The sequence below is a fragment of the Colias croceus genome, chromosome 1 (assembly GCF_905220415.1).
Source record: "Colias croceus chromosome 1, ilColCroc2.1".
In the NCBI taxonomy this organism is placed as follows: domain Eukaryota; kingdom Metazoa; phylum Arthropoda; class Insecta; order Lepidoptera; family Pieridae; genus Colias; species Colias croceus.
Genome location: NC_059537.1, coordinates 13,285,858 through 13,313,027, shown reverse-complemented (window position 1 = coordinate 13,313,027; position 27,170 = coordinate 13,285,858). Strand labels below are relative to the sequence as shown.

The 27,170-nt window shown below is 37.1% G+C and overlaps 1 protein-coding gene and 1 non-coding gene across 3 annotated transcripts; one reads left to right on the top strand and one right to left on the bottom strand.

Moving 5' to 3' along the window:
- Positions 1-1,034: 1,034 nt before the first annotated feature.
- Positions 1,035-27,170, top strand: LOC123706292 (neuroblastoma-amplified sequence-like). 2 transcript variants are annotated; one of them, XM_045655490.1, is made up of 41 exons: positions 1,035-1,199; positions 1,286-1,383; positions 1,498-1,631; positions 2,007-2,140; positions 2,657-2,751; positions 3,064-3,241; positions 3,791-3,946; positions 4,987-5,211; positions 5,686-5,790; positions 5,897-5,983; positions 6,237-6,431; positions 6,670-6,795; positions 7,073-7,196; positions 7,669-7,808; positions 8,065-8,378; positions 8,596-8,905; positions 11,723-11,878; positions 12,857-12,993; positions 13,391-13,585; positions 14,010-14,112; positions 14,653-14,852; positions 15,260-15,372; positions 15,534-15,666; positions 16,127-16,375; positions 17,265-17,373; positions 17,452-17,552; positions 17,663-17,892; positions 18,589-18,845; positions 19,157-19,344; positions 20,291-20,455; positions 20,849-21,009; positions 21,590-21,777; positions 22,354-22,490; positions 22,829-22,918; positions 23,456-23,578; positions 24,602-24,778; positions 24,993-25,240; positions 25,583-25,712; positions 26,307-26,424; positions 26,627-26,749; positions 26,824-27,170. In XM_045655490.1, the coding sequence occupies exons 1-41, from the start codon at positions 1,128-1,130 to the stop codon at positions 27,121-27,123; spliced, it is 6,624 nt and encodes a 2,207-aa protein (XP_045511446.1). In that variant the 5' UTR covers positions 1,035-1,127; the 3' UTR covers positions 27,124-27,170. The 2 variants fall into 2 exon arrangements, with proteins under 2 accessions (XP_045511446.1, XP_045511453.1); XM_045655497.1 differs by lacking the exon at positions 1,498-1,631 and having other exon boundaries at positions 1,183-1,199.
- Positions 19,640-19,712, bottom strand: Trnaf-gaa. The gene has a single exon. It is a non-coding gene; the product is annotated as a tRNA-Phe (tRNA).

Below are 27,170 nucleotides of genomic sequence, written 5' to 3'. Positions count from 1 at the left end.
ATACATATACAAACTCATTAAATAATAAAAACCATTCATTCCTATACATTTTTTTTAAAATACAAGGCTTACAAAAACATTAGCCATTCCGAGCGGCCGAGCGCCGGGCAAAAAATAGGGACCGTTAATTATTCTTCAATCCAAGTGGCTTAGGTTATTAACTTTTATTAAAGTTCGGTTCTTATACTTGACTACAAAAGAGTTTTGGCTGTAAGAAGTTTTTATGTTACGAGAAATGAAACAACAAAAAAAGCACTTGAAAAAAGTACCTCTTGAACTTTGGATACCTGACAGGATGAATTCTGTTACATTTATTTGATGACAGATGTCATGATAAAGCATAGTGTTCATTTACGAATCGTTAAAACAATAAAAGACATATGAAACCTTTGTAAAACATTCCTAAAATCGATGACTAAACCCTAAGAGCAATTCCAATGACGCTGTCAGCGATGCGCGCGAAATCGAGACGTTGGACGGTAACTTTTTAAAGCGCTAGAGACGCTCGTAGCTACGTTTTTGTTATGTAAACATGTGGATGTATGCCATCCTTGTTCTTCTGTTGATATTTTGTGTTAGTTTGAGTAGGAAAGATATAGTTTACGATATACAATTGTAAAAAATACGACAGAAGGTACGTCACGGTATAATCAAGCTCCAGGAGCGGGGTCCACAGATGCGATTTTTTTGACATCGTTCTTCTAAAGATTTTATAACAGACAAGGGGGTAGATGCTTCTTGGGTCACTTTGACATTTTTGAAGTTGCAAAATAATAACGTTCAGAAATAGCTTTTTCGTAAAATAACAATCTACACAGTTAAAATTCATCATTTTTACTCGACCTCAGGCCTCATTACATACCAAGTAGCACTTCTTTCAATAGAATAGCATCGTCGGTATTTAAGTCATAATATTATTATGTAGTCCATAAAATAATAATATTATTCTTCGTCTTTTGTGGCAATTCCTGATCTTAAAATATTGATATTGCCAACAGAGATTGGATGACATTGACACCTGTTTTCAGACAACATCAGCTGTCGGAGGCGTATTAATGAAAACATACGTTTTATTTCTGTTTTGTGAATAAAAATACGGAAAAAGTTAATAAAAATCTAGTACAAAAATGACCGAGAAGAATACTATCCTGCATGAACTATACGTTTTCTCCGAATGGAAGCCAGAACCAGAGTATTTAGTAAGTTATTTTGCACATTATTGATTTTTATATGGTGTTGTGTTTTTTAATAAATTCATAATGTAATTTCCTATTCTACATTTCAGCAAAAATCTGACAATATATTTCCGGAAAATATATCAGCCTTGTGGAAATGGCTTAAATTTTTCGGTCCAAAAAAGAGTCTTATAGATAGTGTTACTGCGTAAGTTATTATAACAATTATTTGCATTATAAAATTACTTAAAAACTGACAAATAGTATTATCTTGTCGTTTTAAATTTCAATGTTTTTACAATGTTATTTGTTCAATGTTCAGACACACAGAAAAACAACAGAAATGGCATATTGCTTTAGGAGACGAAGGAAAAGTAGTTGCAGTACTAACTGACAATATATTAGAGATCAGAACCAAGCGCTCTGACTATGCAACAATTGCAGCAAGAACAACAGGTAGCTATTCAATATGCCCATATTCAACAATTAAAATTTCTAATAAGCAAATCTTCATTAGAAATGGTAATAATCTTATATATAAAAATGAATCGCAAAATGTGTTGGTAAGCGCATAACTCGAGAACAACTGAACCGATTTCGTTAATTCTTTTTTTATTACATTTCTTGAAGTACGAGGATGGTTCTTATGGAGAGAAAACGTAAAGATGTACCACGGGCGAAGCCGGGGCGGACCACTAGTTTAATATAACAATATATTCCATATGCATGAAGTGGAAGTTTAGTTCCTTTTGTATACTTTAGTTACTGACTCATTTTAGTGATTTAAAATGCTATATTAATACTATTTATTTTGCTCATGTATCATTTTAGTTTCCAGAGATCCATATGCTCAATGGAGGAAAGTCGTTTGGAGTCCCGACTGTTCATTTTTAGTGATTGCATATGGCAATGGCGTTGTTAGTTTCTTTGATCTCACTGCTTCAAATTTATTCAACATTCCAATTGTAAGTACTGAATTATATTTATATTTTTATTTGAGATCTTTGTTATTACTATGAAACATTTTAGAAAATTGTATCTATTATATGTATTTATTATACAAAATTACTAAATATGAATTAGTCACTATAGCTAACTTGGTATCTCTTTTGCTATCTACACTAATATTATATTTTATATTATAAACTATAAAGAGGAAAACTTTGTTTGTTTGTTTGTTTGTATGTTTGTTTGATTGTAATGAATAGGCTCATAAACTACTGGACCGATTTTAAAAATTCTTTCACCATTCGAAAGCTACATCATCCACGAGTAATATAGGATAGGTTTTATCCCGGAAATTCCACGGAAACGGGAACTATGCGAGTTTTTCTTTGAAACCGCGGGCGGAGCCGCCGGCGGAAAGCTAGTATTTTATATTTTAACATCCATTTGCTTAAGTAGTCTTTATCTGATTTATTCTCCATATTAATCTCATAATAGTATGTGTTTATGTTCCTTTAATTGTTGAATATTTGTAGGATTGTTCTCGTCCTGGAGGCTTGGAGTGCATAGACAACACTCATGCTGTATCTGAAATAATATTCATGCCCCTTCGGGTTAAGGATACTAAATGGTACGAATTTATCAAATACAAACTTGAATTTTTATTTTTATATAAATTTTCATTATCATCATAATCTATTGCTATTTTTTATAGCTAAAAATAATTTATTTCTCAATGAGGTTACAATAATTAGATTCGTATAGAAAATCTAACTTGCTAAGTGTTAAGCTGCACCAATTGTTTTGTTAATTACAGACTTTATAAAGAAACAAAACTCAAGGAAATCCGATTCTTAATTCCGTGAGACTACCAACATTCACTTATATTTCTTTTTATAAAGAGGGTTATTAACCATAGTGTATATTATTCATGTTTTACCAGGTCATGGGAAGTGCTAGTAATCACATACGACGGCAAGTTGCGCGGCTTCCTAGTGTCGCAGACGGAGGGCTACAAGCTGCACCACACTTTTCAGTTCGCGGGCGGCGTGTCGGCAGCTGCGTATTGTGGTCCGCATGGAACTTTGTATGTCGCTGGTGTACCTCAGGCTGTTTATAAGGTAAATATTAAAAAAAAAATTTCATCCATAGATTGTCTTATTATGCGCTCGATGTTTTTGTTTGAAGTGAAACGGGTCGGGGTCGGAAAAAAATTCAGTAACATTTTTTCATTTTCATTCATAACATTTATTCGTTACGCGTGACATTTTTCCGTTACGCGCCATCTTTTTCTCGTCCGTACCACGCGTGATTCGACGTATTTCTGTAAAGTTGTAAATTATTTTTTGAAAAATAAGGTCATAAAGAAGTTTCACTTCTTACGTGTGTACACTTGTACACGCACACATTTTATTCTCATTGGTTACTTATAAATAGTTAAAAATTAACTGACGCATTGTTAATCAGTTCGAATAAAGAGAGTATGTATTGTATAGTTATATTCCGTTATTTTTAACAATGTATATCAGAAAATGCAATTGAATTGTTCTAAGTCTAAAATTTTTTTTATTTTTTATAAAGTTATTTGTATAAAAAACGAGTTATTTATAGAATTTAGAAATGTATGTAGATATGGTAGCATTTAAAATAAATAATATTATAAATTACAGGAAGCGAGTTCACCCTTATGCGCCGGCCTGACGGCATGGCGCATCCTAAATGACGAGCCATTCTACAAGTTATCTGTAGTTTCTGATGAGCTGGAGGCAAAGCTGGCCAATGAACGCTATAAGCTCTATATACCCTTTGTTTATTCCAAGAACATGGTAAGTTGTAACACACACAAGACACAACAGTTAGTAAGTAAAATAGTTTGGAAAATCCAAAAGTGCACGCCTCATAATCTCATCCTTTACAATAAAATTGATTATTTATAAAGAGTACGTGACTATAAATATAAAAATGAAATAAAATAAAACATTTGGAAAAGTAAAGAAAGCGGTACCGTAATAATTGAGCTATTTTTCTTGTGGCCCCACCTAGATGTGAAACTGCGCAGGTTTAAGGGACTGACTACCAACTTATTTTTTTAAACCTTGGCTTATAGTATAAAGAATCGAGTTTATAATGGTGAATTTTGAGTACACTATAAAAAAAAAAAAAGTCGATATTTTTTTGTTTATTTAATAACAATTAAACCACATCGAATCAGACCCTGAAAAATGAAAGGGTTCTATTCCTGAGCATACTCAAGCGTAAGAGAAAAAAAAAGATTCGATTAGTAAAGTATTTCGGTCGCTATCGTGTTAACAAGAAAAAGGATCCGCACATACAGACACACGGACGTCCAAGACAGAACTTTTTTAAACTGTTTTTTAACTAGTTTAAATAACAAAAATGACATCAAAAATATCATGAACGTTAAAAATAGTGTTTTTTCTTAATATGTGTGTGTATGTATTATCTTACAAGTGCAATGTATGATACATAAAGACATTTTAAGTTTGAAAAATCAGATGTTTTGCGCGAAGTGACAGTAGTACCCACCTCAACGCTTCGCTTATGAGGCGTGCAAAACAGTTAGTAAAATATTGCTGTTGTTTGGTATGATAAGAATAAAGAAATTAGACGTAACAATATTACAAAAAGCGTAATTTTTTTTATTCATTGACAAAAAAAATCTTCTAGTATAAAAGTTTATTTACGCCCGATCATCTTAAAAAATCCCCCCCCCCCCTTTTCTGAAGAAAACTGTGCGTCATTTAGATCTAATTAGATTTTAATCCGAACAAGACAGACGGAAACATTAATATTTGTATTCTTTTTAAGTATTACAATGTAAATGTGCATAAATATTCCATTTCAGAACTTCATAGTCCGCATGGTGCCATCACCAGACAGCAGCAAGCTCGCCTGCATCCATTGCAATGGTGATGTCTCCATATGGAGATTACCACTACTTCGTGGAGACTACAGGCACAAGCTGGTCGAACAAGCGGAGTTCGACCTGCAAAACCCACTGGTCAAGGAGCCCATCGCCAAAGACCAGACGTTATACTATCCTGCTGATGTAGATTGGTGGAGTGATAAGGTATTTTGACAGATGGAAAAAAAACAAGTATTTATGCTTGTATATACCACATCATCCTTGTAGTAAACGTATATGGAAACAAGAAAAAAAACTTGAAACTAAAATATATCTGCGTGTTTGACAGAGTTTGACTGCTCAGCATATGCTCTTTATAAATAAAACAATAGGCAGGCAAAACGCGCGGAGGATATTGCCGCCAAAGACAATACAAAATCAAGATATTTAAAAACAATTATTGTATTACAAAAAAATAAGACGTGTGGCACTCGGGGACTGCCGCGGTAAAGCTATTGCATGCTATACCTTCAAGCCACACTTCCACCCGTCGGAGTGGGGAGCGTGAGGTGTTTTCGTTACGGAATTTCTCGATTCCGTCCCCGCGCTCAAGGCCGCGATAGAAGCTATGCAATAGCTTAATTACAATTAATTAACTCTTCATTAAATAATAAATTCATAGTCATTTTGGTGTTCCAGGAAATTATAGTGTCCCGATTCAGTGGAGCGGTGTCAGTATGCGGGATTGAGGACATGATTAATATTTTGGGTAAAAAACCTGAGTTCTTTCAAGGCGCTCCTCAGGTAAACTTCTAGTTTGCTATATTTCTGCATTAATAAAAATAATAATAAACGAAAATAAATATTTGGATTATTTCATATGGGGCAATATTTTTTCTTATGTTTTTAGGTGCGATGTGCTCACGATGGAGCTTTTGTAGCGCTAGAGTGTGAGTCCAACGTAGTACCCGCTAATAAGACCCGTAGTGATGAATCGGTAAGTTTCAAATAAAAATGTTAGAAATTTTCAATGGTAAATTATAATTTTGTATTAAGGAAGGTAAAGAAAAATTATGGTGGGTAAAAAAAATGTTGTAGAATTCCTTAAACTTAACTTTTTGTTTAATGTTTTTTTAAATTCTGCATATCACAGAACCCTTAGTGTCATGAGACCGACTCGCACTTCATATTTCACGCTGTCCATATTTTTAGCATCCTTATTTATACTAAAATTCAAATATTTTTAACAGATGGCAGTTGTGAAATCGGAAGCCGAAGACGATTCAATGCTAGAATCGGGCAAGGAGCTCTTCAAGTCTGTGCTATACGCGATCACGGATATGGAGACATTCCAACCGAAACCCAAGAAGATCACCATTGCCTCTCGCGTGTATAGGTTACTGGGGGTTAAGAGCACCACACCGACGGAATTGTTTTCTAGAAAGGTAGATTCATAAGAAAAATTTATGTATTTTTTAAATTATTGAAGGTAGTCATAAGATAATACTCTTTTTCAGCTATTTGGCTAAAAATTTAAGTTAAACTAGGTTTAATGAATTTTTGTCATAAATGATTCAGTTATATTTTCCTAATGGACCTTTACAGATTATCCTTGCTCTGAAAATAAATTAATTTATTCCCATAAATTTTCAATTGCGTTCTAACTAACTTTACCATTTTTAGATTGAGAGCGGCAAATATTCTGAAGCTCTTACCCTCGCAGAAGCGTTTGGGTTGGACAGTGATCTAGTGTATCAACAGCAATGGAGAAAGAATCCGGTTTCTACTGACGCTATACAGAATTATTTGGTAATTACATTTTTTTAATATAATTCATAGGTCTTTCACAATAAACTACCCGTAAAATGACACGAAATCTGAATTTTCAATTTCTAAATTCACTTTTTTAAACTCTTTAATAAAAATATTTTTTTTATAATTTATTTAATGCTACTTCTTTACCCAGTACTTTATCTGGCCCAGTCTCATGGACAGATAATATACAAAAAATCCAAATCAAATGTTTTGTACCCTTTCCAAACTTATTGATCGAAAATACATTTAAAATTTATTTCTGTTCTTTCAGAGCAAAGTGTCGAAAAAAATCTGGGTAGTACATCAGTGTGTGGATCGAATTCCGGAGAGTCTTCCTGCGGCCCGCGCTCTTTTGGACTTTGGGTTGCAACTCACAGCTACTGATATCTTGGATGGTTTGTAGAATAACGGCCTTACTACTAAAAAGTTAAACAATGGATAAATTTCTACCATTTTCTACCATAGCTGTGTCCTGCTCTTGCTCACATGAAACGTCAATCATAAAAACAAGACAGGTTATTGCAATAACTAATCCATTGCATAGCGAATGGGTAACATTTTATTAGTAAGACCGTAAATGATTATTCATACACATATACGTCTCAATTATTCACTCACACATTTATATTCCCTGTACAATTGTACATCCTTTCCTGTCTAGTTAAATAAACCCTAAGTTCATTTTTATATAATATATTCTGTAGCAATGCTTCAATAGATCAACTAATTCCTTAAGCGTTGAAACACTAAATACTAAATTTCGTTACTTCAAGTAATCCTGTCTTTTTTTGAATTTGTATTAATTGAGTAGTTTGTAGAGAGGTCAAACATAAATGAGCGATTATTAATTTTGTAATGTTATCACAGAAATAAACAAAGACCTACCGGAAGACGAATGGAAGGCGCCTGATGATATCACCTTGGAGGATCTGAATACCTACACCAGTGAACTGTTGCGTTGTCGGCATGTGATGATATTCTATAAGGAGAGACTTAACCTATATGAGGTATAATAATATATGATTTTTGAAGTTAAAGTGTCTTTAGGCACGGGTAAAATTTCAAGGTCACGTCCTGGCAATACCTTCACGTCATGGAGTAAGGCGACGATTTTGGTATATTTGAATTGCCAAAGAAGTTTCACTTCTGACATGTGTACTCGGCACACGCGCTATTTTTTATTAATTTTGACTGTTTTTGCTTAAACTCTAGTATAAAATTCAATAAAAAAAACTTTTCATTAATTTTGTATATTTCTTTCAGGCAATCCTCCAATGCGAAAAGTCTACGTACATAAAAGACGAATACCATAGACTTCGTAGCAACAGCCTAGTTTATAGCGCGTTGGAAATTGCGAAAGAAGGTCGCATAGAAGCTCTCACTTGTCTATGGCCGTATATAAAGAGCTTGTCCATGCAATTGGCTGTATTGGACAAGATACCAGAGTCAGCTAATCCAATGAATTATCAGCATTTATTGCCAACTAAGGAACCTATAGTTTGGTTCGAAAAGAAATCGCCGATTAAAATAAAGCCATCTGAGCATGAGCATGATTGGTGCAGGAAAGAGATTTTCAGGTAATTTTGATTATTCAAACTTTTTAACTAAACTTCAATTTGAATCATGTACCCAAAATATTATTATGCCTAATTGACCTCCAATAAAAAAAATGACTTGATTTAAAATGTGATTTACAATTTTTAAATGTTAGAGTAAAATTATCTTATACGCATTATTTTTTTGAAATATTTAGTGCAATCCGAACATTAAACTTTGCTATGTGTATTTTCTTAGACCAATCTGGAATTCGAATTGGTCAGAAGACATGACACCCGAATCCGAAAACACTCTATCGGAAGAGGATATCTCAGAATGGTACCAACGACGTGCGCGTGAAATCGAAGAGCGCAGTGGTCTAGCCTCTCATGCACTTACACTTATCACTATCGCCACTGTAGGGGGCAGGGCCAAGGGCATGGAGACTATACTGTTCCATTTACTGACCCTGGCCACGCTTCTGTATGAGCTCAATGTGGAAAATGTGACGCTGGCTGATCTGGAGAAAATGGATGTGCTGGATGTTTGCAAGTTGTTGACGAAATTTGTGAGTTTATTTTTCATGTTTTTTAATAACTCAGGCCCCGGAACCACAGACACATTAGATAATCTATTGTGTCTTGGACCGATCGGGCCGCTTGGGGCTCAATGGGTTAAATAAGTATAAGTATAAAGTATAAAAATCTTTATTGAAAAAGTTTAAATTAATAAATTTAAAATTTTGGGGAAACTAAAGCCTGTGTAAGTTGAAAACTATAAATGTCATAAGAGTTAAAGATATTTTTTTTCGCTTCACTTTAAATTTGAAGTAGGTACGGCAAAATTGTTTACTTTTGAAACGTATAATCAATTTCACAAGAGAGGATTCAAACTCGAAATTTTGTTTTAAAAAAATCAATCTTATTCCTCATTTTCAAGACAAAAAAAAACCGAAATAATTACTATAAAGTTATAGGAACACTATCTGTAGGCATGGTAAGGCGAAAGGCACAAGTTTCCATTCCGCTTTATAATCGAATTTTTATTATGAGTTGCTTTTAACGACGTAACATTAAAATTATAAAACATTCGCAAGAAAGAAAAATCTTTTTACTGACTGGACTGGCCGGTTGGCTTGGTTTGTAGTGGCCCTGTCTTCAAAGCCAGAGGTCGTGGGTTCGATCTCCACCCGGGGCAAATATTTGTGTGATGAACATAGATGTTTGCTCTGTGTCTGGGTGTTAATTATCTACAGGGTGTCCCAAAAAGTAGTGATGAACGGAAGCTGGGAGGTAGAGGACCTAGAGGGCTATCCGAATCACCCCCATGTATGTTATGCGATTTTTCGTATTTTCGGAGTTATGACATTTTTTTCAATTTTTCATCAATCGCCGAGTACGATGAGATTTTTATTTATGGTGACGTGAATTATTGCGCTAGATGTTTGATTTTTTTTGTGTGCTAAGCTGAAAAATAGGCCAAATCAGTATGGTAACATTTACTATCGTTAGATCTTTGAATGGAATAAAAAAAAGAATTAAATGCCAAGAAAGATAAAATTACCCAGTATGTTCACCACTTCAAGGGCCCGTAAAAAAATAAAATCACATAAAAGAAGTTTTCCATTTGGCTTTTAAAAACTTGCTGTATTCATCAGGTAGCTACCCTAAAAATTTCATTTTATTATTCAGAAGGCTTCAATCGAAAAATTGAAATCTAAATGTGGTAAGTGCAAAAATTGAATTAACATGATGATTAATAAAAACAAATTAAAACCAATAAATAGGTGTTTAATTACCAGAAATTTTTAAAATGACCCCGCTGTTGCTCAGTGCAAGTGAGACATCACCGTAAAAATTTGTTTTTTAAAATGTCTGAATGCCCTTTTATCATTTTTAATGGTTTCTTTTGCTACTATGAATTTCCGGGTTATTTTAATTTGTTTTTATTAACCATCATGTTAATTCAATTTTTGCACTTACCACATTTAGATTTCAATTTTTCGATTGAAGCTTTCTGAATAATAAAATGAAATTTTTAGGGTAGTTACCTGATAGATAGAGTAAGTTTTTAAAAGCCAAATGGAAAACTTTTTTTATGTGATTTTATTTTTTAACGGGCCCTTGAAGTGGTGAACATAATGGGTAATTTTATCTTTCTTGGCATTTAATTCTTTTTTTTATTCCATTCGAAGATCTAACGATAGTAAATGTTACCATACTGATTTGGCCTATTTTTCAGCTTAGCACACAAAAAAAATCAAGCATCTAGCGCAATAATTCACGTCACCATAAATAATAAAAATAACTGCGTTAAAAACAACCGACTTCAAAAACGGAAAAGTAAGAAATAAAAAAGATTTGATATTATTAATTACTACATATTATTTTTATGTGCTATTTACTAAAAAGGTTTGATGTCGGTGCATGGGCTTAATACTAAGTGCTTAGTGTTTGGCACCGACTTCAAACCTATTTAATAAATAGCACATAAAAATAATATGTAGTAATTAATAATATCAAATCTTTTTTATTTCTTACTTTTCCGTTTTTGAAGTCGGTTGTTTTTAACGCAGTTATTTTTATTTAATACTTTTTAGTGTATTTTTCAACACGAATCAAACGAGCCCAAACTCGATAAAGTTGAGTCAATATATTACTGAGTTCCTATGGCCACCTTCCGATTCCATCATCAGATCAGCTCCATGTCATGATAATGTTTCATCGCTATCCAATTTACATTCGTATACAAAATTTCAGCTCAATCGGTTACCGGGAAGTGAATTAAAGTTACTTGCTACATTGAAATTAAGTCATCGAGTACAGACAAAAATGCTCATAAAATAAAAACTACTAGGCCTAGCCGAATAAAATTTTTATGGGACCAATTCGACACCATCCCGCATCGAACAAAAAAAGAATCACGTAAATCGGTTCAGAAACCTCGGAGTAATCGGTGTACATACATAAAAAAAAAAAAAAAATAAAAAAAATATACCGGCCGAATTGATAACCTCCTCCTTTTTTTTGAAGTCGGTTAAAAATCTCATCGTACTCGGCGATAGATGAAAAATTGAAAAAAATGTCATAACTCCGAAAATACGAAAAATCGCATAACATACATGGGGGTGATTCGGATAGCCCTCTAGGTCCTCTACCTCCCAGCTTCCGTTCATCACTACTTTTTGGGACACCCTGTATATAAGTATTTATTTAAAATTATATATGTATGTTTATCAGCCATCTGGTCTCCATAACACAAGCGAAAGCTTAGTATGGGATCAGATCGTGCCGTGTGTGAAAATTGTCCCGAAATATTTGTCCTGCAAATATTTTTATTGCCAATACACTAAATCTCGTGATTAACATAAGTTTTTATTTTCCAGTCGACAACAGAGACGTTCCTAGCGGACCTGCGCAACTTCGTGATGCCGTTCCTCAAGCGGCACGAGTCGATCTTGCGCCAGGAGGGACTTGCTGTATCCAACCTGATCAACTTCCTGGAGAAGCTTAGTGAGGACGACCTAACACTTGTGCTTGAGGTGAGTGTATATGATTGAAGAAAATAATTTGCATGCTGTTAATGAAGGCTCAACCTGCTGAAAAAGTGAATTGTAACTTCTTTGTGTACCGTGTTTAATGGCTTATAAATGAATTAAATGAATTAAAAAACGCCTGGTCTCCGTGCCATGACATCGTAATGGAGTATTATTTCTAGTGTGGATAAATGACAGCGCTTTATAGGTCGCTTAATACCATCACTTACCCTTACTGGAGAGAATAGCAATATAAGACATTAGGGTAACCTCCCTGTTCTATAGCATCATCGTATATTATAATATTAGGTAAATTTCACGGTATAAAAATGTACCTATAGTCGGCACGGCGAAACATGATCCATGTGACATTGACAGTTATTCCCAAGACAAAACCTTGTAATGGCGACACCATTAAATTAGAAACTTGTTGGAGGCGTCTATTAAGGGCATTTATTACTTTTTAAATAGTTTTATGCCATTATGATGACATTCCGTTGGAATTATAACAATTCTAAACATTTAGGTACGAGAAATTATTTCAATCTGACTTTACGTTCCTGCAAAACTTACATCGTTTGGGATTATTCTACTAGTGAGGAAAGTATCGATAAACAAAAGTCGATAATGGAAATGATTTAATATTATTAAAACTGAAAGATCAAACCAAATAGTGAGACAATAGACTATAGAGGCCTATGATAACAAAAGTTTTTCAGACAAATTAAATCGGGACATCAATTTCATAATTTATTTATTTAAATGATAAAATATACACTAGCGAATACGTGTTAAACGGGTTAAAAATTATGAGAAATTGATAAGGTGCATTTTTATTTTCTGGAAAACTTTCGTTTAACTTACTTAATCTATGCTAAAAAATTAATACAACAACAATATTAAAGTTAAAAATTTTCGTTAAAAATGCAGTTTACTATATTTGTAAAGCGAATTGGAAAAATTCAATCCCCTCATTGGAAACAGGTATTCCGCAACAAGCGCGAGTTTGCGCTTGAAAGAGACATGCTTCTAGAGCTGGCGGAGCGGTGCATTCTCGCGCACGCGCACACGCACCAGCTCAGCATGGCGTGCGATCTGCTGCACTGCATGCTGAAGGAGAGGTGAGTTTAATGTATCCTGCGAAATATTTATCGTCGTACGAGGCTTAGTTGTTGTCGGATTATTTTTATTGTATTTGTATGCAGTTTCAAAATATAAAAAGTACGTTCGAATTCGATTTTTTTCGATTCTTTCACGCAGCAGAAGCACGCTTCTTGCAACAGAAGATTTTGCCATACTTTTTATCCACGTTAATAGGTATTTTGGTCCGATTTTAAGCTATTGCATAGCTTCTATCGCGAGCCTTGAGCGTGGGGACCGAATCGAGAAATTCCGTAAAGAAAAAACCTCACGCTCCCCACTCCGACAGGCGGAGGTGTGGCTTGAAGGCATAGCATGCAATAGCTTTACCGCGGAAGTCCCCGAGTGCCACACGTATTTTTTGTTTTTATTTTGCAGCGACGGCGCGGTCCCGTCGAACTACGTGGTGCAGCGCGTGTCGGAGCTGGAGCGCATAGTGGCCGGGTGCAGCAAGCTGACGTGGCGCGGCGTGGCGGTGGCGCCGCGCGAGCTGCGCGACGTGCTGCCCGAGCGCGCCCACTGCGTGCGCCTGCTCGCGCGCCTCGCCCGCTCGCACGACGTCGAGCCGCACGTGTATGTGTTTTGAATTTGGAACGCGGCTGTTGCCATGGAGATTAGTGCGTCGTGTAGCCGCACGTGTATGTCGGGACTTTTTGGATTTGAAACGCGGCGGTTTCCATGAAGATTGGTGCGTCACGCGCTCGCGATCTTTTGTTATGCACGTGTGTTAGTAATGTGAGGTTTTTGAATTTCGAACGGCAGCCGTATCCAAGGAAATTGGCGCGTCTGATCGTACACTGGATCCGCATATGTGTATATTGTATGGTAAGCGTTGGGAATTCCAATTACGAACGGCGGCATAGACATTTTTTTGCTCCGCGCGCGCTCCACAACTTACGAGCTGCTACAGTCCGTCATATATTTGACTTTCATATTGAACAAAACCAAAAACATGAATTACGTACAGTCAACATGACGGTGCTATTATTATTTTCAGGAGCGAAAAAGCAAAACAACGTGAATGGAATAGCATTCTCAAGGACATGTTGGATCTGCAGCATACAATATTCGATTGTATCACTCGCGAGGAGTGTCACGAAGTAAGTTTATCTCTTTTATTTCTAGCATGCAACTCGTTTAGTTGTTAAAATTATAACTCAATTAACAATATTAACATTCTATGTCAGTCAGTTAAATTTGCCATTATTAGATTATAAAAAATAATAATTCTCCTTTAGTTCCACTTCTTTTTATATCATGTTTCGAAATGCTGGTCATTTAATGTAGTGAAATCAGTGCATTTTATTTTTTATAATTGGATGGGCAAGCACAAACTATCGAACCATTTTTTTTAGCTCGAACTCAACATTTTTCTTTCTAAAATAATCCAAAATGCATCAACGTAAGAATATCTTAATATACATAATATATAAATCTTGTGTCACAATGTTTGTCCTCAATGGACTCCTTAACCACTTAACCGATTATAATAAAATTCGCACTCCATGTGCAGTTCGATCCAACTTGAGAGATAGGATAGTTTTTATGAAAAAAAACGTAAACATGTAGGTACAACGGGCGAAGCCTGGGCGAACCGCTAACCTAACCTAACCTAACCTATATTTTCTGGAATGTTCTAGATCTACGCATCAGCCCTCCTAACATCAGGTGACATGGACAGCATCCGCATGGCTGCAGATGTACTAACTTGCAATCCACACATGCGCTATGGTTCCCACGTGATAGATTATGAGAATACGGTCAAGTTAGTGCTTGAAGCCGCTAGGGAGTATTTTAACTCGGCGTCTTCGCTTACAGACCCTTCCCTGCAATTGGCTAGGTGAGAGTGCTAATAATTGTTGTTGTTTCTATTAAACTGACTTCAAAAAAATTGGTTGCCTGTAAAGTCGGTATACGGGCGAAAGTTTTACGTGACAACGACTTTTTATGTCTGTCTCTCTCGCTCTTAGGCGGGCTAACCATGCCCGCGTGCCTCTTTCGGTGACTCATCGTAACGTTACCGAGCGTTACACTTTTTCATAAGTGACTCCCAGCCGCAACCTAATTTAAGACGTTGTCACGTCAAAAGGAGGTTATCAATTCTTGGGATTTTTTTTTTTGTTAAAAAGTATTCATCAAAATAATAATTTAGTGTTTTTATAAGGGCCAGGAAGAAATTGTAACTTATATTTTCTATTACTTCATAAGACAGAATTCTTCTGTAAATTGAATTTTTTATTTGTGTAGATCCTGTTTAAATTTAATCGAGCGAGGACATCCTGAAGTGGAAGAAGAAATTGATCTGATAGAAGCCCTGCCCATACTTAATGCGTTCAGGATTAAACTTTTGCCTATTCAAAGTGAGTTGAGTGTGAAAATTATTACCAAAAGGATTATTTATTTGTACACAAAGTGTTATCTAATTAGAGTCTATTTTATTTTATTAGTTAATTCAAATTTTGTTTTCATTATTGAGCATAGAAAATGTTTATTAACTGGATTAAAACATTTCAATTTTCAGTTCGCCTCTGCGAAGATCGTATGAAGTTGATTGAAGATTGTCTGAAATCTGAGTCGAGCTCGTTCCTCGCAAGTGAGAAATTACTGCAAGTGGCCAAGATGTTAAGAGTTGCGGGCGATGATGATGAGGCTAGGTAAAACATCAAATTAATCTAAATTTTTGTTTTCCATCAACTTTAAAAAAGGTGGGGATTCTCAATTCAACTGTGTTTTTTTTTGGGTTTGTAAGACGTTTCGCTGGGTGAACTGATTTTGATAATTCTTTATTATTTGAAAGCTGTTGCGGTTTTTAGTTTTTTATTAAAAAGAATTATGAACTGATTTGCATAATTCTTTTAAGTAAAATTAAAATTTGATTTATTGAATTATGAACTGATTTGCATAATTCTTTTTAATAAAAAACTAAAAACCGCGAACAGGTAAAATAATTTATATTAGAATTTTTATCTAAAATTGTTGTTTATGTCGTATGTATGTATTTTATTTATTGATTTCATTGTATTTATAATATTTGCATGTATTAAGTTTAGACCGATTCAATAAAAATATGGCATATTTAACATCAAAAATTTGACATACAATAATTGTTGTCAGGGAGGGCATGGTGCTCACGCAAGTGTGCCAACAAGCGCTGGGCGCGGGTTGCGGGGCGGGGGGCGGGGCTACAGCTCTGTCCGGCGCTCGGCGGCTTGCTGCTCTGCGCTGGTCCCAAGCAGCGCACGTCCTGGCTGGTGTGGCTAGAGCTGCTCCACCGCACACTGCTCCGCAAGTGCGGGCTGATCTGTTCGCAGCGGCTCTTGCGTTCTGCCCGTCGGAAGAGCTGGAAGAGGTGCTGCACTCTAGGTATGTATGCTGCTCTATATAGAGCGGTGGTTCTAGTGGTTCTGTCCTGGTCTCGCAGCACATGTCCTGGCTAGTGTGGCTAGAGCTGCCCCTCCACATACTGCCTCGCAAGTGCAGGCTGGTTTATTTGCGGCTGCTCTAGCGTTCTGTCCGTCGGAAGAGCTAGAGGAGGTGCTGCACTCTAGGTATGTATACTTCATAGATGTAGAGCACACGTACACGTGGTCGTACTAGTCACATCGCTGGCGTTCTTCCCGCCAGACCTACTGAAGGAGGTGTTGCACTCTATGTATGGAGCGTTTTTGAAGTGAAACTTCTTTATCGGGGTTGGAAAAAAATGTAGTGTAACATTTTTTCGTTACGCGTGACATTTTTCCGTTACGCGCCATCTTTTTCTTATCCCTACCACGCGTGATTCGACGTATTTTTGTAAAGTTGCATATAGTAAATTATTTTTTGAAAAATAAGGTCATAAAGAAGTTTCACTTCTTACGTGTGTACACTAGTACACGCACACATTTTTACTCTACTTCACTATGTCGAGCGCATGTTGCGGTCTCGCACAGCACATGTAGCTGGTGTGCTAGAGCTGCCCCTCCACATGCCGCACTACGCTACGCTACGGTGTGCTGGCCGTTCCCAATATTCAAACTACGGTTATAGATATCAGCTATCTCCGATAGCTAGTAAGGTTCTATCTATCGTAAGATAGAAAAGATATTGGGAACGGCCATTACTGGCTGTTATTGGGACGCCAAAACAAAAGATAGATAGCATTTACTATCTTTAGTATGTCAAACCGAAGATAGATACGATATTGGGACCGCCCATTAGAAATTCTCCTATAAAACGTACTGCTACAAACCATTTAATTCATTTTGATTTTCAGATTAAAATTAGAGCTCGAGAGTCTACAACCGAAGCCAGTCCAACCTGACTACCGACATGGGTACCGCTGGCCCTCTACGGATGACGAATTCTCTGATGCAGTTAGCACGGTGTGTAAATTATCTATTAATGAAAGTTTAATTTTACTTTTTGAATGGGAAATCTTCAAATATATTTATTGTTTTCAGCCCGTTACAGAGAGGAAAGATATCCTGACACCAGCGCAGTCTGAAAAGAAGCCATTGCTCAATTACCTAGTGGACACTATTCAAAATAAATTTGTTGCTGGGTAAGATAAAAAAAAAACTGATACATATACTTTCAGTCTAATTGCAAACTGCTTTTTACATTATTTATTTAAATGTCATTATTGTTAAATTCGAACTTATTAACCTTCAGGGAACGCACACCGGAAACGGAAGCGGACTTGATCCAACAGAAAGTGCACTGCCAAGAGTTCTACTCGAGCCTGTACCCGCAGCTCGAAGTGACGAACAACTTCTACCGCTACGACAAGTTCTCGATCGACTCGCAAGTCGCACGCGACTCGCCGCACTCGCGCCTCAAGCGGTACTACATTCAGAGCTGTCTGGAAGACGATCGAGTTGCGGGAGAGAATGAGACCGAAGGTATTGGTTTTGGTTTAGCTGGTTAGAAACGGACGTTGGAGTGCGATTTTTTTTTGAAAATTATATTCTATATGTGAATTGCGAATACACATTCATAAAAAAATAACTTGTAATTTCAAATCCTCATGAAAGTTGAATTTATGATATCAAATCAGTACGGGGTTTTGTATATTTAAATAACTGTTATATAAATGCTTATTATAATATGTCCTGCAATGCAACTGTATTATTGTATGTAAGAAAGTACTAATAATACTTTTTACGCCAAAAATTGTCATGCAGTGCCATGTATATTAACTTCCTGATTTAAAAAAATATTTAATATCGGTTCTATTCAGATAATAAAAAATCTATAACGTAGCGGACTTTTAATTCTGCTTATTATCTCGTGTTTACTTTGAGTATTGTATATTCTGTATAGATTTTTTTATATCTGACAATGAAATATGTAATGTTTGTATGTATGTAATAATGTAATGTTGTTATGACGAGGAGATGATATAATTTGTATTCTTTCAGCCCAATATGTTTATTCAAATTGTAATTATTCAATAGTTCCTTTTGTATTAAAATAAAGAATTGTTATTTAAAAAAGTAAGTGAATAATCAATGCGTCATTTTATATCGCTTTTAAAGTTAGAAGTATTTGTGTTTTCTAAACTAAATCGATTACAACTTTAAAATTCTCTCCACCAGTGGTACAAAAGGTCGCGGAGGACCTCCTATACAAGGACACGGCGCTCAGCGTGGCGTGCTTGCTAGCCGGCACGCCGAGGGGTTTGGGGGTTGAGGGGTCGGAGGTGGGGGAGGGGGTTGTGGGTTCAGGGGGTGACGGGGTCGTGGCGAGTGTGGGCCACTCGGTGCCGGCGCTCAGTGCGAGCCTGTACGCGCAGCTGCTGCGGTGTAATGCGCCCACATTGCGCGATAATGTGTACCTCGCGAGACCTGCTGAGGTAAACGGCTTAATATTATTGCAATTTGCAAATATATTAGAAAGCATGAAATATTTTGTGACAGATTGAATAATTTACAATTATAAAGTAGAGAAAAAAAAAGTAAATGGTATGATTTTATAGCATTATTCGCTAATTAAACGTATATGACTGGCTAGTATACACTAATGATGATTAATTCAGCGTTTATAATGGTCATTTTGATAATTTCAACACGTGATTTGAATATCTGTGTTTTATAGCCAAAATTGCGATGTGTGATGTGAACAATCGAGTTTTATAGCAAAAAATATTTATTTACGTAAACAAAGATGGCGATAACAACGCTAAAGGACAACAACGGCACGGAGGCGCAAGTGCGCGCGATCGTGCGGTGCCTGGCGCAGCTGGCGGCGCTGCGCGAGCTGACCGCAGTGCGCGCGCTCGGCGTCAGCGTCGACGCGCTCCTGTTCAACGCGGACAGCGACTACCGACAACAGGTCATATACCGGCTGGCCAAGTGAGTTACAGTGCTTTTTTTTATAAAATGTTTGCTAATTGTGATCGTTTTTTAAACGGCTTCTCCTATTTGATTTTCAATCAATTTACATTTCCTATTAGCCATCCATTATTACTGACAGTAGTCACAAACACAACGTAGGATTTCAACCAATACCCGCGGGATTTTTATCTTCATTATTGCAAACACTAAAAAACGCTGACGTGATGCTGTGCATAAAATTGAGTTGTTATGCATCTATAGAAAATATGTTTATACTAAACTTTTCTGATTAAATTTCAAAAAACAAAAAGATTGCCGAAACCCGGGATCGAACCAGGGACCTTTAGATCTTCAGTCTAACGCTCTCCCAACTGAGCTATTTCGGCGAATACACTTTCTTTTGAAAAAAGTAATCGTAATGGCCCCTCCACACGATAGGCAGCGTTGGCCCAACAAATGATCGTCGATCTCAGTACGCCGATTATGATTAGACATCTAAAATGACGGCCGATCATAGACATTAGGGCCCATTGTGTGGAGTGCCCATAAAACGGGACTAAAATTATTTCACTTCTTTTCAAAGCTATTAATGTCTTACCTTCACCTATTAAGTATATTGTACTTTTTAATTTGAGAAAAACTGAGATATACCTGTACAAACACAAAATATAAATGAATTAATTCTGCCAACATTTTCAAGAAAAGAAATGCTGATATATAATTAATATCTTATACGTTTTGGTGTTTTATTTAGTTTGCCATACATACCAGTTTTTTTCTTCCCATTCTTTTGATACTGAACAATCTTTTGGATCAATCCCTTTATAGATATAAATCATAAGATTCATATCTTTACATTAATTCAATTTCCATATCAAACTACCCCCATCCCGAACAATATCATCTATTGTTTAGCCAATTGCAATTATGATTTTTTGATACATAACATATTCTGATCTACCAGAGCGAACTCAAAAGAGCACGCAAGAATGGCCTGCTCGCTGGCTCTCAAGTACGGGCTGGATCTGCTGGACGTGTGGCTGTACCACGTGGCCTCGGACAGGACGCTGTCGCACATCGCGCCGGAGGCTATTGAGGATATCGCGCGCAGCCCAAATGCGCATGCGCGGTAAATATCAAGGAATTACTTCACACAAAAAAAAACGAAATAAAAAAGAGCGTGCGTGCCGAGCACACGTGTCAGAAGTGAAACCTCTTTTGCAAGATTCAAAGATAGCAATTGCCGTGACGCAATGACGTTGACCTTGAAATTCTACTCTCAAGGCACCTAAAGAAGTTTCACTTCGAAAATGAGAACATTTATTTTATGCAACTTAAATTCAATAATTTATTTTACTTTTTTATGTAGAGTCGGATGTTTTAGTTATTTCAATATTCAGTGTGGAGAAAATTTAACAAATATCATTACAATCATTAAAATGAAAACTAAACTTATAAAGTATTTTAATAAGATTTTAATACGAATAGATATTTGAACACAAATATTATTACCATCAAACAGCACTCTTGAAGTCCTATGGCCAGAGGTAGAGGGCACAAACTACACAGCGCTGATAAATTTCTTCTCTCTACTGAACAAAGTGGATGAGAAGCCGCCGGTGTACGGATTGACGGCTACTGAACATATCAAGCTATTGAAGAAGGCTAAAGCTGCTTCGCCTGGTGAGATACCACATCATTTGTAATAACATTTAAAATACACTTTGTGATACAATTTAAAAACGCTTTCCTACATACTATTATTTTCTTTACATTTACAAACACAAAAAAGAATAACAAAAATAAGGATAACCTGGCCTATAACTCACGTTCACACATACACAGGCAATTGTGTAAAACCAGAATAGATTTTTTTTGTTTTTGCTATTAGAAAAGTGCATAGATGCATTCCAACGTAATACAAAATGTATCATAATTAAATTCATAACACTATAGTTATTTTTTTTACTTTAATCTACACTAATATTATAAAGAGGAAAACTTTGTTTGTTTGTTTGATTGTAATGAATAGGCTCATAAACTACTGGACCGATTTTAAAAATTCCTTCACCATTCGAAAGCTACATTATCCACGAGTAATATAGGACAACAGGAGCGGAGCCACGCGGGTGAAACCGCGCGGCACAGCTAGTTTATCATAAATATTTGCAAAATTTGAAAAAATTCTGCCGCTTCTAAATCCTTCTTCATCCTACCTCTAGTGCAGACCGACAAACTTACACACGATTAATAAACCCCCCAGATCTGGACTACAAACTGCTCTTGGAACAGCCATCAGAAGAGCGCTTCATGGCCCATATATTATCCATCATCAAGCCAGAAAACGTAGCGCTGTTAACCAAGTTCCTGCGCACTTTGCCACCTTCCTTCCGCATCCCGGTGCCCGTCAATACGATATACACGCGCTGGCTCACCAAGTTCTTCTTTGACGTGAGTTTGTTGTGGATTACCTCTATTAAGAAATGGAAATCTTCGTATATTCGCCCTGGTGTACGTTATATTACGCGCTAAATACTATTTTGAGCTAATCTGTGAAGCTGCTGAATTGTAGACAGCTGACCGAGGGCTCAAATTGATTGGTTTTCTGACTGATTTCATTGGAAAAGAGTTAGAATCTTATTCTCGTATTTCTCCTCTCTTATTATGAACCTTTCAGTTTAACCTTAGATACTTTCTAATTTTACTTAGGATAGTGTCCTGTTCTGCTGCATTAAAATGTTATTCTTTACCCAAATTAGTACATCAAATCCATACTAATATTATAAATGCGAAAGTAACTCTGTCTGTCTGTTACTCAATCACGCCTAAACTACTGAACCAATATTCATGATATTTGGTATGAAGATATTTTGATACCCGAGAAAGGACATAGGTTACTTTTTATCCCGGGAAAATGAAGCAATCCCGGAAATCCCACGGGAATGGGAACTATGCGGGATTTTCATTGAAAACGCGGGCGAAGCCGCAGGCGGAAAGCTAGTTAACAATATATTACATTTGTGCCAGGTGCCACAATCATCAGCGAACAACAAGAAATGGATGCAGCAGTACCGCGAGTGCGTGAGCTACTTCAACAAGCTGTCCAAAGAGGATATACTTACCTTCGTTGAGAATACGTGCTTCTCGCAAGAAGCTATAGAACGGTAATCTACTTTTTAAATTAGTCTAATATGATTATTTTATTTAAAAAAAAATGTAGTATAAATTTAAAGCCAGTAAATTTCAACTGTTTGTCAACAGTGTCCTTTTTGTTGTAACTAAAGAGGATACGAAAAATAAACAAAAATATTTACAAAGTGCAATAATATCGTTATTTGTCACAAATTATTTTAACATACTAAGTATGTTAAAATAATTAAAAAATTAAAAAAAAATATCTGTTTAAAAAAAATTGGAAAAAATTTTTCAGTAAAAATCTACAATTTGTTTGTATTATGTATGTATCTACAATTATAAGTACATAAAATTATAAAACTTTCAGTGTGGGCGGCTCCACTCGACAGCTAATGGTAGCACAAGCGGCGGACTACTGCCAGCTCGAACACGAAAATGACGCCAAGATCAACCCCGGGTAAATAATACAGATAAATACTGTCAACCCCGGGTAAATAATCTACAGATAGATACTGAGGACTGCACAAATGCGAGTTTTGAGTAGTATGGCGATTTGACCTGAATTATTGACAGTATTTAATGTTAGATCTGATATGTGATTTGAAAGAATAGTGAATTATGATTTATCTCTTATATGTCATTTTATTATAAATTTTCTATTGCATGTTGAGTATTTGTGTTATTAATTTATATTTAAAACTAGCTGTTGCCCGCAGCTTCGCCTGCGTGGAAAAGATAAATACAAATTTCCATCCCCTGTTTTATCCCCTTGGGGGTAGATTTGATCAAAATCCTTTCTTAGGGGACGCCTCTGTCCTAACATCTACCTGCATGCCAAATTTCTGCCCGATCCTTCCAGTGGTTTGGGCTGTGCGTTGATAGATCACTATTCACTATATCAGTCACCTTTGAGTTTTATATATATAGAGATAAATACGTAATTAATTTCCTATATTTATTTAATATTTAATTAAATATATTCTAATCGTGTCAGGTCAGCAGCGTGGTCAAGCGTGGGCCAAGAGCTGAGCCGATGGGCGCGGTTCCTGGAGAACTTCCACTCGGAGGCGGTACAAAATATTCGTCAAGCTTGCGATCCCCCACCACAATTGTGGACGTAAGTGTAATATTATGTTGTTTTGTTGAAGTGAAACTTCTTTTTTTTTTTTTTTTAATGTTAATAGCAGGCAAACGAGCAGACGGGTCATCTGATGTTAAGTGAACATCGTCGCCCACTTGCACCCACAATACCAGGGGTATGGCGTGTTGCCGGCCTTTAAGGTGGGTGTACGCTCTTTTCTTAAAGGTCCCCAAATCGTAACTCATTGGAAACACTGCCGGCGGGAGCAGATTCCAAATTTCCGTAGCACGAGGCAAAAAGCTTCTTTTAAAGCGAACTGTTGTTGATCGCCAGCTGTCCAGATGTTCTTCTTTATCTGTTGTTCTTTATCGGGGTTGGAAAAAAATTTAGTGTAACATTTTTTCGATACGCGTGACATTTTTCCGTTACGCCGTACGCGCCATCTTCTTCTTATCCCTACCACGCGTGATTCGACGTATTTCTGTAAAGTTGCGTATAGTAAATTATTTTTTGGAAAAATAAGGTCTTACGTGTGTACACTAGTACACGTACATATTTTTTTTAAAAGCACTTAATTACTTTAAAAGTAAGCATATAAGTCACAGAGTACATGTAAAGTTGAAAAATGCATAACCGCTTGATACAATAAGATTAATGTTGCAAGTACACAAAAAGTGAAAATTTGTTTAACAGCATTCAAAATAACCTTAAAGTGCGCTGCACGCTTGATGTGTGGTGTAACGTGGTGATTGCACGCAGCAGTTGTAATGTTTGCTAGAACCGGTTGCGTATAACGTGTGTGCGACGTTGCCGCTTCGTTATACAGGCGCGTGAACTCGAGGGCCACACACGAACAACTGTATCTACTAAGAGCAGAAACTGCGCGCTCGTAAAGAGGCAACGTCGCACGCACGCCTGCAGAGATGCTGTTGTATATAATTATGATGCTCCCTGAGACGCTACACCCATCATGCATGCATACTAAATGATTATTGCAGCACGTGCATATGTACATACTTGATATGACTGGAATTACTAATCAATATTTGATTTCTGCAGCGAGCTGGAAATGACTCACGGCGACGTGGACAAAGTACTGCCGATAGTCAGCCAGCTTTTGCTGAGCCCGGTGCTGCGAGCCAGCGCGCTGGACTCGCTGCTGCACTGCCTCAACCTGCGGCTCGACCTGCCGCAGCTGTTCCACTTCGCCGCTGACCAGCTGCTGCACGATGTGGAGTGAGTGGGGACAGTTTGTAGAGGGGGGGCTACTGATAGCCAGCCAGCTACTGCCAATTTTTTTTTATTCTGTCTTTAAATTGCTTAATTATCTTGTCTTTTGAAATCAGCTGTTATCGCAAAATTATTTGCACATAATATGCGCATTATTGGGAATTCGTATTTTCCTATTCCATACAAACTAAATAAAACTAAATAAACCCATAATTTCCAGGTCCACCCAAACGCTCGTGACCCGCATGACGCAATATCACAAGGAGGGCATCAAATTCCCAGAAGATCTTGTAGAGAAAGTGCTACAAGTGGCGAGCGAGCGTGGTCTAGCGCCTCACAAGCGGCTCGGCTTGTTGGCTCTAGCTGGTGCGAGGCCACAGGGCGCTGACTTAATGACGGTAGCCGATTCCACTGTGGATTTGTTCAAGACGGAGTGGGCGGACGATGAGTACGTGGCTGGGTTAAATGGTAAGTGTTTTGGGGAGAGGGGGGGGGGAGCTGGTTGAGGGGAGAAATATTTTGAACCCGTGGTGGGCACATACGGTTCAGTCTATTCACGCTGTTTCTTTCACGCGATTAATGATTAACTTTTTGGTACGAAGTTCCTTATCGTGCGTTGTAAAAGGGGGCTATATGGAATTAAAACCAAAAGTGTGTAACGACATTTTTTGCTATAGTTGTAAGCCGTGTGGCGTTCGCATGTTTTTCTGTGGGTCTTTTTCTCTCTCTCAAGCCAGTTATTTTAGTAACTTCGTTCCATCCGGGTGTCCCACACCTCTCATAACGAAATAACTATGTTTCGTGTAACAGAGGACATGGTGCTATCTGAAGAGGGCAGATCGCAAGTGTTCCGCGCGCTGGTCCCGCGCAGCGACACGTGGGCGCGGCGCCGCGCGCTCGCCGACGCGCTGCATTGCTGGCCGCACACGCCCTGCGCCACGTGAGTGCGCACACACTATACTACACACTTTACTACGCTACGCTACGCTACATTACGCTAAGCTATATTACGCTACGCTATACGACGCTACGCTATATTACGCTACGCTTTACGACTCTACGCTATATTACGCTACGATATACTACGCTTCGCTACACGACGCTGCGCTACACTACGCTACCTACGCTATGCTATACTACACTTCGCTACACTACACTAAACGACGCTACTCTTTACTACGCTACGCTATACTACGCTTCGCTACACTACACTACACTACGCTACGCTACACTATGCTACACGACGCTACGTTAAACTGCACTACGCTACACTACATTACGCTACGCTACACTACACTACGCTACAGTACACTACGCTACGCTAACCTACACTTCACTATGAATTGCGCAAGCAAAATGTTTTTGCAACAAAGCATATTATAATTTATAACTTTCCGGCATGCCTCCGATTAATGAATCGGAGGCATATCGGTCGGCCCTTCGAGTACACTGGTCGAAGATCCTCCCTTTTTCGATGGTGGAATTCCACCTTTCTTCCTCCACACACTATTTTAATGCTTCGTTTCGATTGCAGTACATCGCACAGCCTGCACTGCGAATACATTCGCCACATGCTGCTCGAGTCGAGCGGTCACGCGGAGAACTTGGTCCTCATCAAAATGCTGCTGAGGAGGCCCGTGCTTACTGAACAGGTTTTTATTATATATTTTTCGTACTTTACGTGGCGCGTGAAGTGGAGCAGATAAACATCTGTGTGTCTGTCCGCTAAACAATATTTAATTACTTTTTTGTTTCTGGTTTAAGTAAATATTATTTATTTGTTCACTGACCGTCAGTCACGTCATAGACAGTAGTTTCTAGTAAAGTTCAAAATAATGTTTTTAATATTTTCAGGAAGTGCAATACTTACTTACCGATATAGAGGGAAGGGCGGTGATGAACGCCGTCTGGGTTCTGTTGATGAGCAAGTGTGACAACTACGAGGATATGTTGTGTAAACTGCTTGCTGATCACAAGGTACTTTAATATAAATATTAAAAACCCAATTAATCAAATTTACGATTCAAATAATTTAATTCTTTTTTTTTCAGGAAACAATTCAGAATGAAGAAATTGAAGAAGACCTGATCAAGGAAGTCCTAGATCAAGGATTGTTTATTAAATTAGTATCTAGTCCTCTTTATTCGTCTATTATTAATTACATTCTTGGTAGTGAGGTGTCGAGTGGCGAGCCAACGTGCTCCTACACTGTGAATAGAGCAGTGGATGAATTGAACAAAGCCAACTTCATAGCGGAAGCAGGACATCTCAAGTTAATGTATATGGGTGTACCTACACCATTACGTGGTTTCTCTCAATCTGTACTATATTTTAAAAATGTATTTAAGTAAATCAATATATTTATTCGCGCAAATTGTATATTATTAAGTTATTAAAT

Bases quoted from the DNA above. Each gene is read 5' to 3' on its own strand.
- LOC123706292 (XM_045655490.1), top strand. From the start codon at position 1,128: ATGACCGAGAAGAATACTATCCTGCATGAACTATACGTTTTCTCCGAA. The intron at 2,141-2,656 runs GTAAGTACTGAA...GAATATTTGTAG, and splicing joins ATTTATTCAACATTCCAATT to GATTGTTCTCGTCCTGGAGG. The intron at 26,425-26,626 runs GTTTTTATTATA...TAATATTTTCAG, and splicing joins GGCCCGTGCTTACTGAACAG to GAAGTGCAATACTTACTTAC.